Source organism: Fusarium oxysporum, chromosome IV (genome assembly GCF_013085055.1).
Source record: "Fusarium oxysporum Fo47 chromosome IV, complete sequence".
Classification (NCBI taxonomy): Eukaryota; Fungi; Ascomycota; class Sordariomycetes; order Hypocreales; family Nectriaceae; genus Fusarium; species Fusarium oxysporum.
In genome coordinates this window covers 3,206,833-3,220,277 of record NC_072843.1, presented here as the reverse complement: position 1 = coordinate 3,220,277, position 13,445 = coordinate 3,206,833, and the positions used below count along the sequence as shown (strand labels likewise).

Below are 13,445 nucleotides of genomic sequence, written 5' to 3'. Positions count from 1 at the left end.
GAACATTTTGCTACAATATAATGGAGGCAGTGACTTACCTGAAATTTTACAGAGCAGGATTCCTAGAGTGTGTTAAATACTGAATCCTACCGTGTTCCAAGGTGGTCACTCCTGAAATCAGTAACCCAAGTTTGTTGGTGGAAGATCAAGGTCAGTTTTGGCAAAGGAGGGTTGATGCCCCTGATATATCTGATCAACACTTGAGGCCTAAAGGTGAAGTTACAGAATCCATGTTTTCCAAGCATAAAGGGGATCTCACTTACTGACTTTCTTTCTCCCTCCTTCACCAACACCATCATTTGCCCCAATCACTAAAACTTGGATACCGGGTAGTAGGGAGACGACATGCCTCAAGAAGAAACAGCCAAATGCATTTCCAAGTTTGTTGGGCACTGATATGAAGGACTGGGTGCTACGGTGCTTTTGTTCTAGCTATGGGAGGACGCCTAGTGTTGTTGGTGTGATGCCGTGATTGGGGAGGATGTCTGTGTCAGGGGTAAAGGCGTCTTAATCCTCGGACGAGCTGAGCAGATCCTGGAACTTCTTGCCGCGCTTTGCTATGAATTGGTTGGCCGGGCGAAGCTGGATGAGTTTGTTGACTCAAGCGAACGTTCTCCATCTTCTTGGACTTCCAGATTTCACCCCAGCGAGCGAGGACCAATCCCAATCCAGACGGCTGACCGCGATTAGTTAAGGCCAAATACATAAGAGATAGACATACTCTTACACCAAGCCTAAACCTTCTTACCCGATTTAGCAACTGAGGTATACTGTGTAGTTATAACACCTAGCAAAGATAACCTCAAAGTCCTCCAGGGAATAGAGAAAGCAACGTCCCCGTTCTGGTTTCTGGTTTCTGCTAAAAGCTCAAGCTCTTCAATCTTATACTAAGGAGAATAATTAGTACTGACCAGGATACGGCTACCAGATGAACATGCCTTAATCAAAGCGAGTGTTTGAGACTTCCATGACGCGACATCCTGCTGGAAGCGCTTGTGAGCGACCTGCCAAACAACGTCATGCTGATCCTCAGTGAATTCTTTCTCCAGGATGAACATGAGGATTCCTTCTTGAAAGTCATTTAACAGGGTGGGCATCATAGCCTTTCGAGCCTCAAGCCGAATCTTCTCAAGAAAAGGCTTGGTTGACACCACATAGTCTGCTGGTAAGTCACATCTGCGGCGCTGTGAGCTCTTGGCCAGAGTTGCATCCTTTGACAATCAGTTCTCGAATCAGCAGCACGGCCTGGCCGATTCCTACGCAGGATCGCATACGCCCTCGAATATATCTGACTCCTTCCACTATATCTCATAAGAGCAGACTAACATGTCGGCTCGTTTCCAGTAACTCTTAGGAAACCTTAGTCATCTCCTTATAGTCAGAGCCAGAGCCATATTACTCAGTCACCACCAGCTCCTCCTTTCCAGATTCTAAAGAGACTCACCAGCTGCTTCCCAGCTTTCTCACCACTCCCACCGCCACAACCACTCGGTCGGCGCTGGCAGTGACCGAACTGCTATCCCTACCTCTCCTCACCAGATCCGTGCATGATCAGTCTGCTCGGCAACGTCCTTGATGGCCTCTGAGACGGTCTCCTTGGCGGTCGAATTGTAGTTGTTGAATTCGGGGGCCGGAGGAGTACCCTGCTTCTCCGAAGGGTGAAACTGTAGATATGACGGCCAGTAAAACTAAAGAAAGCGACTTGAAACTCTACCACATACTATCAGCTACTGAATAGAATCTTCGATAGTCGACGCGAAAGGACGCGTTGCATCACCGGCAAATGGATTGTCCGACCAGTGCTCTGACTAGTCATTTGAGACCCTAGAACGCCTGTCTGCGCCATTGTACAGGGTTTCTAAAGTTAGGTAAAGAGGCTTGGTCATCGCAGCGTAAGGTTGTCAAGGATGAAACGAGGGTGTTCGTGAAGCGTATCAGTGTTCTGAGCAAATAGAGTGATTTCAGTGACTGCCCGATTCTTGATGCTGGACCTTCTGTTGGGGTCTTTTGTTACCATTAACAGCTGTAGTACTAGGCCATTTATTTCTATACGAATACCCAGAAAAGGGGAGCAAGTCTGGTTGCCAAGTTGCCGGGCTCTGTAATTGGATATTTGACGCGATCGGGCACAGGCTCATTGACAGCCAATTATCCGCAATCATTATGCCAGTATCTGACTCTTGATGCCGTGCTTTATATATCTAGCTAAAGTGGATTTCTGGTAATGTAGCTGTAGCTATGAAATTAGTTTCAGCAGGGACAGTATTCGCAGTTCACTTATCGGCAGGAGAAGAAGCAGGCTTGGCGATAAGAGAACTAGTAAAGATAGGCCTGACCGGGGATAAAGAGACATCCTTTATAGTAGCATACTCGGAGCTAGAGAATTGACTAAAATTCTTTTCAACTGCAGCCTCGAAGCCAGGCTTGAGCTCAGCAGGCTCGTGAGTATCCAACCATCCCTCTGCAAAAGACCAAGACTACCCATAATACTCATCATCCCTTCCGTAGCCATTCATTGTCACTAGGACTGGTGCTTAAGCCTTAGCCATAAGGAAGGCCTTGATATTGGTAGACTTCTCAGCGGTCTCGAGAAGCTTCTCAGCATTGTTGGGATCATAGCCACCAGGACTGGCGCTTAAGCCTCAGCCATAAGGAAGGCCTTGACGTTAGCAAACTTCTCAGCGGTCTCGAGAAGCTTCTCAGCATTGTTGGGATCATAGGAGAAGTTGACAGCACAAGAAAGGGAGATGTACGGTCAGATATCTGAGTGTGGTTCCAATCCAAAATGTTTGAGTATGGATGACATGACTGGACTATAACCGCGAGTTACCATGTCCTTGATGGTCATGTACGTACTTCTTGGGGAATATATTCAGTGGCGAGGTCGATGGCAGCCCTGGGGTGCCACTGTGTACTGTAGAGAGTGCCGAGTAAAGGTTCAAAAGATTTGTCTCTGGCAATTTAGTGAATGGCGTTTGATTCGCTGGCTGAAATCGCGGCCGTGGCGGCAAACTTGACCCCGTAGATGTTGCGTGCTATGAAGACCTCTGTCATCATGGCAATCCCGCAAACTTCGATCTCGGTCCTGTTGAGGATTGGACAACGGCAATCTTCTTGATTCCTACGGCACTCCTTTCGGAAATCCATGACGACATATTTGACACCTGTTTTGTCGAAATCTAGACAAAGTTAGAGAGTTATGTAAATAAATGAGCTATTACCAACTCACAAGAGACAACAGCCGCAATAAACATGTCTGTGAAACAAGCGGGATTGGGCTAAGCGGGGTTGAGTGGCAGATGTTGTCTCGGACATTGAAGTACAATAAGAATCGCGGTCTCATTTCCCATGACTCTGATTGGGCGACAATAGGGGAAATCCACCCGCATCCAGGGGGCACCACTCATGAATCTCCAGAAAACGTTGGACTTCTCCAGACTCTTCAAACTGCCAAAATATTCTGCAGTAAGTTGACAAAGTCCGAAGATCTTCACCATATGTTGCAACGAGCTGAATGGGGGATGACCAAGAATCGAGACCACTCCCAGGGCCCTTAAGAGCTTTAAGAGATAAGTCGAAATTGTCAAGGGACGTGATATTAGCATCTAAAGATATTAGCCATGAAAATAGTATAGAAAAGCACCAAACTTACTTTCACAGTCTTGTATATCGAAGATTGTCTTAGGATAAGGCTCCTCAGGACTCCCAGATTGCGCAGGCAGAGCCTGTGATAAGTGGGAGCTGCTGAGAGTGTGGTCGTAGAGGCCATCATCATCATTATCATCAGCATCAACATCACCGGAAGGTGCTATCGCATGTCAGTGTTTTCTGTTTCAATTATGTATATAGGCAGGGTCAAATACCTTCTCCGTTAGATAGCTCAGAGGTGAACTGCAAGACGGCAAAATCTGAACCTTCTTGCTGAAGAGTAAGATTGATCAGATCTAAATCGAACCCGAGCGAACTGAATATGGGAAAGGAAGTTGTCTTGTCCTGGGTTTTGTATGATTTTGCGAGTCTTCGGCGAGTTCCAACGTCAGAGATGAGTGCCGGACTGGAGAACTCTGACTTGGTATGGGCTGGGAGACTGGAGGGCTCCCAGGTCAAGAAATAACGACTCCGTGTGAAAGGAGGTAGGCCGTTCTGCAACGAAGGCAATGTGATAGGCAATGGAAATCGAGACGAGAGGATGAGAAGATGAATGATAAGAAGAGAAGAAGAGGAGAATCCTTTTGCAAGGAACATGCGCGCCTGCTCGGCATTATTATGTCCTTTCTTTCCTCTTTCATGGCACAAGTTGCAAGTGAGGTTGGCTTTTATCGAGAATGGCAACTGCCTGAAGCGAAGGTAGCATATTGGTTTGGCAGGAGACGGGCATTGGTAGTCAAGTATCGAGGGAAGGGGTAAGCCACAGGTCGTCGCAGACTGAAGTCATCATCGGGTGACGAATGCGCTCATAAGGGGAAAGGAAGGTGGTAATCAGCTCAGTTTCTTGATCAGTGATTGTTTGCAACATGGAGGAGGCGAAACTACCTAAGTACCTAGGTACCTTATGTACAATAGAAGTAATAAAGTCGATTTCATCACGTCATCGTCGGCTAAATTTTTTAACCGTTGCAGACGCGAATATGAACTTGCACCCAACCGCAGGTTGCACAAAAGTGATTCTCTGCCGCGACGATTACAGCAGTTAAGCGGTCAGTATGATAACACGAGCCTTATTCAGACGGATCCCTGATATTCATAATATGCATGAACACAGAATCCCGACTTCATACTACCTGTCAAACCATCCTCCCACGACAAGGATTTTACTTCATGACATGGGTGATCCCGTCTCTATCCCTACCTTACCCAGCCTCACAGATAAACATAAATTATCCCTCATGGATCATCACTATCTCAAGCTTAACCCTACCCCCAACTCCTGTTGAGATCAGTTTATCCGATAGCTTCACCTGCCATTGGTTCGCTCTGCAACTGGTGGCAGTGGCTTCCAGTTGTCGCTTGGCGCCTCGGACATCGAACTGTGTGCGCACTCCTGGCTTTGCAATGGGTCCTGTTCGTCAAGACATAGCTTCACATCACTTTGTTCCTGATCATGGCGCTGGGTATACCTGTGGCCAGTGCTATCCCTTTTCATGAGCGGGGTGACTGCATTATATCTTTGGCGTAGTCGCCGGACAATCCCTCGACATGGCCGTTGGCGATGCTAGGGCAACCAAGATGAAGACTACACGAAACCGCGCATAGACTCCAATGAGCTTGCTTTTGGGGAAAGTCAGCCAGATGGACCATATCAGAAATTCGAACTCCAGCAGACAAGGCCCTCGCACTGATCGACAATCGTACAGTGCTGCTCAGGGCTCAAAGGACCGACAGAAAGGGAAATACTTTTGGTGAAGTATTGCAGGGCCATGTTTGATTCAATATCCCCGCGGACAACGAAGGCATGTCCAGACATCGCGAAGCATTTGAGAGGATTTCAACCTTAGTTATAGTTTTTAATAGACAAGTTGCATTCTCTTGATCACACCTCATTGTCACTCTGGACTTCTCGGCAAGGCCTAGGCAACCAAAAGATGCATAAAATTGTATATTTCGGTAATCGACTTCGGTAGGCTCGATCCTTAGCTCTACAGACAAAGAGATCAGGTCTACCAAAGGATAGATAAAACAGTACGATAGTGTCAGGCTTGGTTTTCTGCTCCACGGATAATAGAAAACATAGCATGAGCTCATAATAAGCCTTAAAGGAATATTAACCTTAACTACGCCTCGGGGACTGGTTAAAACCATACTCTAGACGCCTCATCAATGAAACCATTCCGCCTAGCACACTATCCAGAGTCCATAGATAGAAATCAAACATATGCCCCAAATGCCTATCCAATAGACTTCTTTTCGCCAGCATTTTCCAAATGTCACAATGTCTGACGTTGCAAAGAAGGCTAACGCCTGGACTCAAGAAACCAAAGTGAGTCTGGATCATATCCCCGAGCCACCTGCCAGGAATCTAACCACTATAACAGAATGGGCTTCTATTGCATATCATCGCACAGCTCAAGCCTAAGTGCAAGCCCACCAATTAGTCAGAGGTCAACATGGAAGGCCACACGGTGAAAGGTCTTCACAATCACTGGGCTTTCTTTAACAAAAATGGTCAGAATCGAAAGCGCGCCGACCAAACCAAAGGGCAGTCTGCCCATCCCCGCGACGATCATCTAACCCCTTTCAACGCCCTACCACGCTTCTAAATGTCAACCCATACCAGACCCAAGCAGCACAAGACAGTAGTCAAAGGTGCGCCGGCGAAACGAAGACACAGCCTGCCTTTCCTGATAATACCCACCTCACCCGACTTAACACAAGCTACGTCAGAACCCAAAGGCGCAGAGCAGTGGTACCACTGAGTCCATCTTGCCTATCTTGATGATGATGGTGAGCTTATCATTCTCGGCAGTATAGCCAAGGCGCCACGCCAACACCAACCCGAACCATGCCTTGGCAGTATGACCAACATCCCTGGAAGTGGCCAATCTCATTAATGAATCAGCGAAGAGAATCGAGGAGGAGCACGCGGTTCCGATCGCCTCCTTGCTAACCGATTTGCCTTTACACTATAACAAGATCGCGAACGTCCCTTGCCCAAAGGGGCTCTTACTGCCACCTAGTAACATCAGAAAGCTTTTCAATCGATCGAGCATGCCCTCCGCTTCCCTGACGCTCGCCTTATACGACACGCTTAACCATTAGTATCCGACGGTGTTGTCAGAGCCTAGCATTACCCTGGGGTATTTGTTCCATTTCGTCTCCATGATCTGTTCACTGGTTAGCTCTTAGTAATGTTGTCGAGCTTCCGCCATGCAAAGTGAAATCTGTGACTTAGAACTTGGAGGTTAAAGACCAGGGGTTGCTAGTTGTTGAACCGGCGAGTTGGCACTCACAAGGCGGTGGTCAAGTCAACTTTATCACGTGACCGTCCAAAAATGTTTTGGCCGTGGCACATAGATGTTAGTCACTCTAAACTTGCACTTCATCATCTCGGTTCAAACATATCGGTTCTTTTTTTTTTTTTGCGCTGGTCATCACTAGTCATACCAGCCGATGATAGATGAACCATCAACCACCAGATGAGCTTGTCCTCATCTCAACTCTAGCATCGTTCAGCACTAAAGGCATTCCGACCCGGGATCTCCAGGTATGCTAGATCTAAATCAGAGTAGCGATGGCACCAAGCCATGTGACGACAATATCAACAGTCGTTCTAGTCGACGATGACAATCTCACTCCCCTCGATACCTGCCACGCTTCCAAGGGCCAGATAACATCAGAGCACAACGGCTTAAAGAAATGGTGCCACTGAGACTATCTTGGCTGTCTTGGCGATGCTGGTGAACTGGTCATTCTCAACAGCATGGTCACGCCAATATCCCGCATAATCGCCAGCCTCGATCATGTCCCGGCCAAACAAAAAGAAGAAGAGCAAGCCGAGAATAAGGCAAATCCAGCTGAGGAAACAAAACTTGGCCAAGTGCTCAGACCGTTCGAACTGTTCCAGGACTGGACATGTCTTTGATGGGCCAGGACTCGGCATTCCCTCTTGATCCGCTCTGGCTGTAATCTTTACCTCCTTGACACCCGTGGTGCTGCTCCAACGGTATTTCATTTGTTACCTCACACCCAAAAGGGGCATAACAAGATCCCAAGCACCAGCGAAGATCGAAGAGATCTGAACATCCGCCTGAAGGCCTCCCAAAAAGGTCACAACAAACCTCCAAGCAACGCCGAGGACCGAAGAAATGCAGGCTGTTTTCATCATTGACGGCACCCCGACACCAAAATTTCAACGACATCCCCACCATAGTCGCCACATTCTTCGACAAGATGTCCATCTCGCTGGACTGCCTAACTGCCTTCAGTACAAAATAGGCTCGGACGCGTTATGTTTGGCGTCGTCAAGAATGATACTCCACTGGCTATGCCTTGTCTATGGGGTCCGGCGCAAAGTGCGTTTATCCGGTCACCCTCAACGGACCGTCTCTCATAAGACTCATAAGAAGAAGAAGAGAGGCTGAAGAGAGGCTGAACTTCTGCCAGCTGATCCATTTAGCTAAGGGAAGACCTACGGTTCTTTCTAGCTTCTGCTCTAAAAAACACTTAATAACTCTCATCAGATAGAGACTGTATCATACTGTTGCCTTACTCTCCCAGCTCTGTCGTAGTATGATCCCCTGAGCCAATAAAAGGACCCATAGAAGGTACTTCACGCAAGATCAACGTTCGTCGTCAGCGTTTTTCGCGTCACTCTCGGCCGCCACGGAACCCGCGCTTCTCAGGCTCAATGATCCCGGTACTGATCTTTCCCTATCTGTTGTATTCTGCGAGAGGCTCATGCTCTCGTTGATCTCCTTCCTCTTGTCGTTATTTATGACGCCAAATCCGTCGGCGCTCCCGTAGAACTCCACCTGTTATGCTCCTTCATAGTCTTCTTATTCATGGCATTCAACATATTGGCCTCGGTGATACCACTAAACTTATTCAAGTCCCGTTGATGTTCTCGATTAAGTTAACGCACGATTGCCTATATTATATGCAACCTGCGAGGCGAGCTGTTTGATGATCCTTATGATACCTAATTGCAACACGTTCTAGGAGATTATATTATTGATAATCGACCTATGGCCATGTGGTAATCTGGTTATTGAAGGTTGACCCTATTAACTCGTGGAGATAAACGTATCGTCTATGGGACTCAATTCGATTGTCCTCACGTACATCCCGCTCACGACTGCGAGGTTGCATTATTTCTGGTCAAGATAGTCAACTTCACCAGCATGCTTCAACAAACAGAAGCCGAGAGTAGTTTCCCGCCTTATCAAGGACTTCATTCCCGGCCAAACAGAGCTCACATCCGGCCGCCGTCTCTGGATCTACCAATGCCGCAACTCTCCCGATCAACCCTGGATCAGCTTCTATGCTTTCAGTCACTCAGTTGAATGGCTGCCAGCCGATTTCGAGATCTCCAACTGCTACACTGGCACAAGCCCACGCAGCTTCCAGACAACGACGGTTCTGATTGTCAAGTTCCTTCTAAGGGAAAGCAAAACGTCACCAACGGGCGAGGAGATTTACGGGAAACGAATGCTGGTTAATGATGTGGTTAAGGAGAACCCTGGAGGTAAGACAAAGGTTCTGAAAGAGTTGAGGACAGAGGATGAGAGAGTGGAGGCGTTGAAGGAGTATTTTGGTATTGATTTGACAACGGAAGAGAGGGAGGCTATCAAGGGTTTCCAGACTGAGATTAAGAGCCAGTAGAGGATGATACACCACCAGTCATTGTTTTAGATGCTTATGATAGAAATGATTTTTCAACTTTCAAGAGATTATATATAAGATTGAATCGAGAAAAGAGAACAATGAATTATTTTCGGTCGGTTATGGTAATACACAAATATGCTTTATATTGATCAATTCTCGTGCCTCCGTGCAATACTTTTTCTGCAGGATTACATTTCCTAGGGATCGCAAATCGAACCAAGAGTTTCTTGACAGGATGGATGATGGATCTCAATGTCATTGTAATTCCTTCTTTTGTTTGGTCGCACGAGAGCACGATCTTGTTGTATTATTGAGTATCTGATACGCTCTATATTCCAGGCCCTCTATTCTAAGTGACGAAAATATCTAGTCAAATTTAGTATCTCTTAGTATACCATTAGACCAGTTAATTTTGATACACTGGTTTAATGTTAGAATTATTATTACCTCCCTTAGGGTATTACACTCCTAGGACTAGCCATAAAATTAGAGGTTAATAGAAGTAATTTGTGTTCACGTTCCGGCTTGATCTACAGTTTGGAATTGTTATAGCTGGCTGAGTGAGATATCGCCCGGATCTACCCTGAAGCCAGGAGCTCTATTTGAGTTCCCACCAAAGTCAGAGCTTCAGCCAATCAAAACTCTCCACTCCCACCACGTAATGCAAGCTACCACCATCTTTAGCTGTCCTGTCTCATCCACTTGGCCTCAACTCTAGAACCGACCGAATCGACCTGCGATAACGTCAAAATCATGCGCTTCTCAATCGCATCGTCCCTACTTTTCCTAACTAGCGTGGCTAGCGCTGCCTCGTCTTGGAGTTTCACCGATGGCTCCGTCACTGTCGGCTCCAAGAGAGCCCACGGCGTTACTGCCAAGTAAGCTAGCTGTCCCTCTCGAGATGCCATGATGGTGTTATCATGGGCGATTGAGTGCGAGAGAACGTCCGCTGACTGGTCTGATTAATATAGATTTAGCGATCAGAAGCCTACCAAGAAGCCTCTCGTTCTAGGCAAGACGGATACCATCAAGGTCTCGTTGACCACAACCGAAGCTGGCGAGCCAAAGCGACCTCACCAGGCATTCCTCATCCTCACTGAGTCAACTGGCCTCGAGGCCCCGTTCCCTCTCAAGATGAAGGCGTCTGGAAAGGGCGAGGCCGAAATTGTACGCGATCAATCAAAATCGAATCAATTCTGCGACTAACAATAATCACAGTCACAAAAGGATCTCCCTATCCAGCTGCTCCTCTCCGACGAACCCATCAAAGCCAACCTTGTCCTGGGATCATTCGGCTCATCCAACCCTCTCATCTCCCCCGTCTTCGATATCGAGGTTCAGCTTGACTCCAATGCTCCTTCACCTCAGTATGAGGCTCCCGTCCGATATGGTCCCCGAGCCGAGATCGACCATATCTTCAAGGTCGGCGACTCGAGTCCTCCTATGGTTGTCACTCTTGTCTTTGTGCTCGCTATAGTGGCTAGCGTTCCTGCTCTTTTCCTCGGCGTACGTACAAATGCTCTCATCATAAAATCACAGACTAAGAAGCATATAGTGGCTCTTCCTTGGTGCCAACGTCAACCATTTGCCCAAGGCCCTCAAAGCTGCACCCATCTCTCATGCCGTTTTCTTTGGCTCCATTGTCGGCATCGAGGGCACGCTGTTTCTCTACTATGCCCAGTGGAACCTCTTCAAGACCTTGCCTATCGTCATTGTCCTTGGCGTAGTGTCGCTTCTGAGTGGAACCAAGGCTCTGAGCGAGGTCCAGAGCCGACGTCTCGCTGGAGAGAGGTAATATGGTTGCAATGTTAAAAAGTAACTGCTTGGCATGATAGAAGGGCTGAAGCTCGAAACCAATCATCGCAAGTCGATGTTGGTAGAAAGCCAGGGGAAGATAGATCTCTTACTAAAAGAACAGCTATTGCCCGGATGCGGGTATCGCCATGTTTACAATGGATGTTCCATGATGGGAATTTCTGTAACACCAAAAGTCTATCAATCAAGAGGTTTTAGGACGGGTAACTTTGCCCAAGAGTTGAAATGATGCCAAGTTCTAGGCATGCAAAATGGATGTACATTATGATAGACACTGGAAATGGAGTCGGATTTGGTGACTTTTCAATAATTGCTACCCTCCAACAAGCGAATCCGTGCCATGATTTGTGATTCCTGGACTGAGACATGCACCTTGAACGCTTCATCCGTGTAACTGACAGTCAAGAATTTCAGTGCTTATTATTCCACTGCCTGTCCTGCTTGTTCTCTTACAACGTTCCACGCTTATCGCAATATTCAGTATCATCGCTTACTCATATGCTCGAAAACAACTGCCACTCACCACCCTTATTCCTCCTTCGGCTTGGTCCACATACTCAGCTGTTCCTCCAAGACGCTGTTGAACCATTGTGTCTTCTCTATGATGGGTGCGTGTCCCATATCGTCCACAATGTGTACAGAGCCTGGTTTCAACACTTTAATGAGCCGTTCGCCATTTGGAAAGCTGATCATGTTGTCACGCTTTCCATGCATAATCATGATGCGCTCAGAGCCGACACCGTCTGCTATTTCCCGTAGCTGGTCATCCGTCTTGTTGTGCAAAGCTGCCGCCGCAAGTTGACACATGAGCATTTTGGTGGTGTACAGCTCGGGATTTGTTTTCTTGGTGAGCTCGTGAGCCTGGAAGCGCTGAAAGTTGGTCTCGAAGAGGCGGTACGTTGGACCACCCTCTGGCGGTGGTGGACTGCATCGTGCGGTGACGCCTGGCTCGGGTAGTATATCATCATCTGGTGCGACGAGCCACTCGGGTGTGAAGAGCCGGAGAGCGGTGTCGACAATACTGCGCTCCATGGACTTGGGGATGATCATACCCATGGTGTCTGAGACAGTTTCCCACAGTCCCTTCGTGTTTTGGACTTTGCCTGATGTGCAGATGAGGGAGAGCGACTGCAGACGCTTGGGAATACGAATAGCAACTTCTTGTGCAATCATGCCACCCATGGAGATACCAACGAGGTTGATATCTCGTTCAGCCTTCCAGCCAACATGGTCGATGACCTCGATGGCATCGAGTGCCATGCCACTGGTAGAATAGACACCCACGGGTTTGTCGCTGCCGCCCATACCACGATTATCGATAATGAGAACCGAGTACTTGTCGGCTCGATCATGACCGAAGTACTTTGTTTGACGCTGCCATGATGTTTTGACCCCTGCCAATCCCATAATGAGCTACACACGGTCAGTCAACCTCCCCCCTCAGAATATGACCAAATCTGAAGCAAACACGATACAGACAGTACGAAAGAGTAACACGCGGACGGAGAGATTAAGGGAATTTTAACGGAAGAAACGTACCACAAGCTTGACGGGTCCTTGACCATGAATCTCCCATGCAATGCCAACTGGACCACCGCGACCCTCAGCGACAGAGACCTTGCCGTGAGAGTGAGGTTCTAGGGTCCAGAGTGTGCCTGGGTAGGCTGGGTGCTTGAGCGTCTCCTCAGCAGAGGGAAACGTGCGTTGTCTGCGAGGACGTATCGCGTGTAAGTGAGCCTTGAATCCACACATGAGGAGCGAATGAAAAGAAGCGAGCGAAAAGAAAGATTGGAAAGATACCGAACAATAAGACTGGAACGACTATGATGGAACGGGTTTGTTGGTCGAGGACTCACAAGTCAGACGCCATAATCGATATTTGGCGTTTGTTTGCTCTTATAATAAACTTGGCCCGGGCTCTTCTTGCGGAAACACGTTTGTGCACCTTCCGAGTCTCAAGGGAAAGTCTTGTGCTGTTGTTTTATGGTGTAGTATCTCAAGTTGCAGTTGTCAAAAAGACCCCGTACGTCACCTACGGACTACGCGAGTAAGAATGGGTAGTGAGTAGGTACCTTACGGAAGAAAGATACAGATTTGAGCGAATGAAGGATAAATGACATATAAAAAAAGCAAAGAGTTGTCCCTGTTGTAGGAGACTACCTTAGGCTGTGAATTGTGGAGAGGTAGAGGTAGTATTCGGAATATCTTGTCACAACTCAACTTGCAAGTTTGCTACTTTGCCAGGGTGAGAGAGAGTGAGTGAGTGACTGAAGGCGACATGGATCGCTGCATCATGCCTCGGCGCTACA

The 13,445-nt window shown here is 47.6% G+C and overlaps 3 protein-coding genes across 3 annotated transcripts; 1 reads left to right on the top strand and 2 right to left on the bottom strand.

Moving 5' to 3' along the window:
* Window positions 1-2,902: 2,902 nt before the first annotated feature.
* On the bottom strand, window positions 2,903-4,514 carry FOBCDRAFT_31280 (uncharacterized protein). The gene is made up of 4 exons (XM_059611950.1): window positions 3,864-4,514; window positions 3,653-3,808; window positions 3,226-3,605; window positions 2,903-3,179 (listed from the first exon to the last, which is right to left on the bottom strand). Exons 1-3 carry the CDS (start codon window positions 4,243-4,245, stop codon window positions 3,340-3,342), a joined length of 804 nt encoding a protein of 267 aa, XP_059467094.1. The 5' UTR covers window positions 4,246-4,514; the 3' UTR covers window positions 2,903-3,179; window positions 3,226-3,339.
* Window positions 4,515-10,020: 5,506 nt separating this feature from the next.
* FOBCDRAFT_221484 (Oligosaccharyltransferase subunit Ribophorin II-domain-containing protein) lies at window positions 10,021-11,443 on the top strand. The gene is made up of 4 exons (XM_031178625.3): window positions 10,021-10,199; window positions 10,293-10,488; window positions 10,540-10,827; window positions 10,877-11,443. Exons 1-4 carry the CDS (start codon window positions 10,075-10,077, stop codon window positions 11,114-11,116), a joined length of 849 nt encoding a protein of 282 aa, XP_031044512.1. The 5' UTR covers window positions 10,021-10,074; the 3' UTR covers window positions 11,117-11,443.
* FOBCDRAFT_221483 (Alpha/Beta hydrolase protein) lies at window positions 11,401-13,361 on the bottom strand. The gene is made up of 3 exons (XM_031178626.3): window positions 12,993-13,361; window positions 12,676-12,844; window positions 11,401-12,549 (listed from the first exon to the last, which is right to left on the bottom strand). The coding sequence occupies exons 1-3, from the start codon at window positions 13,004-13,006 to the stop codon at window positions 11,665-11,667; spliced, it is 1,068 nt and encodes a 355-aa protein (XP_031044513.3). The 5' UTR covers window positions 13,007-13,361; the 3' UTR covers window positions 11,401-11,664.
* Between the last annotated feature and the right edge of the window lie 84 nt (window positions 13,362-13,445).

Excerpts from the sequence above, each read along its gene's own strand:
- FOBCDRAFT_31280 (XM_059611950.1), bottom strand. The coding sequence starts at position 4,245 with ATGTTCCTTGCAAAAGGATTCTCCTCTTCTTCTCTTCTTATCATTCAT. Across the intron at positions 3,809-3,863 it reads TGAGCTATCTAACGGAGAAG|CACCTTCCGGTGATGTTGAT; the intron begins GTATTTGACCCT and ends GACATGCGATAG. Across the intron at positions 3,606-3,652 it reads CGATATACAAGACTGTGAAA|ATGCTAATATCACGTCCCTT; the intron begins GTAAGTTTGGTG and ends TAATATCTTTAG.
- FOBCDRAFT_221484 (XM_031178625.3), top strand. The coding sequence starts at position 10,075 with ATGCGCTTCTCAATCGCATCGTCCCTACTTTTCCTAACTAGCGTGGCT. Across the intron at positions 10,489-10,539 it reads GAAAGGGCGAGGCCGAAATT|TCACAAAAGGATCTCCCTAT; the intron begins GTACGCGATCAA and ends CAATAATCACAG. Across the intron at positions 10,828-10,876 it reads TTCCTGCTCTTTTCCTCGGC|TGGCTCTTCCTTGGTGCCAA; the intron begins GTACGTACAAAT and ends AGAAGCATATAG.
- FOBCDRAFT_221483 (XM_031178626.3), bottom strand. Across the intron at positions 12,550-12,675 it reads AAGGACCCGTCAAGCTTGTG|CTCATTATGGGATTGGCAGG; the intron begins GTACGTTTCTTC and ends GACCGTGTGTAG.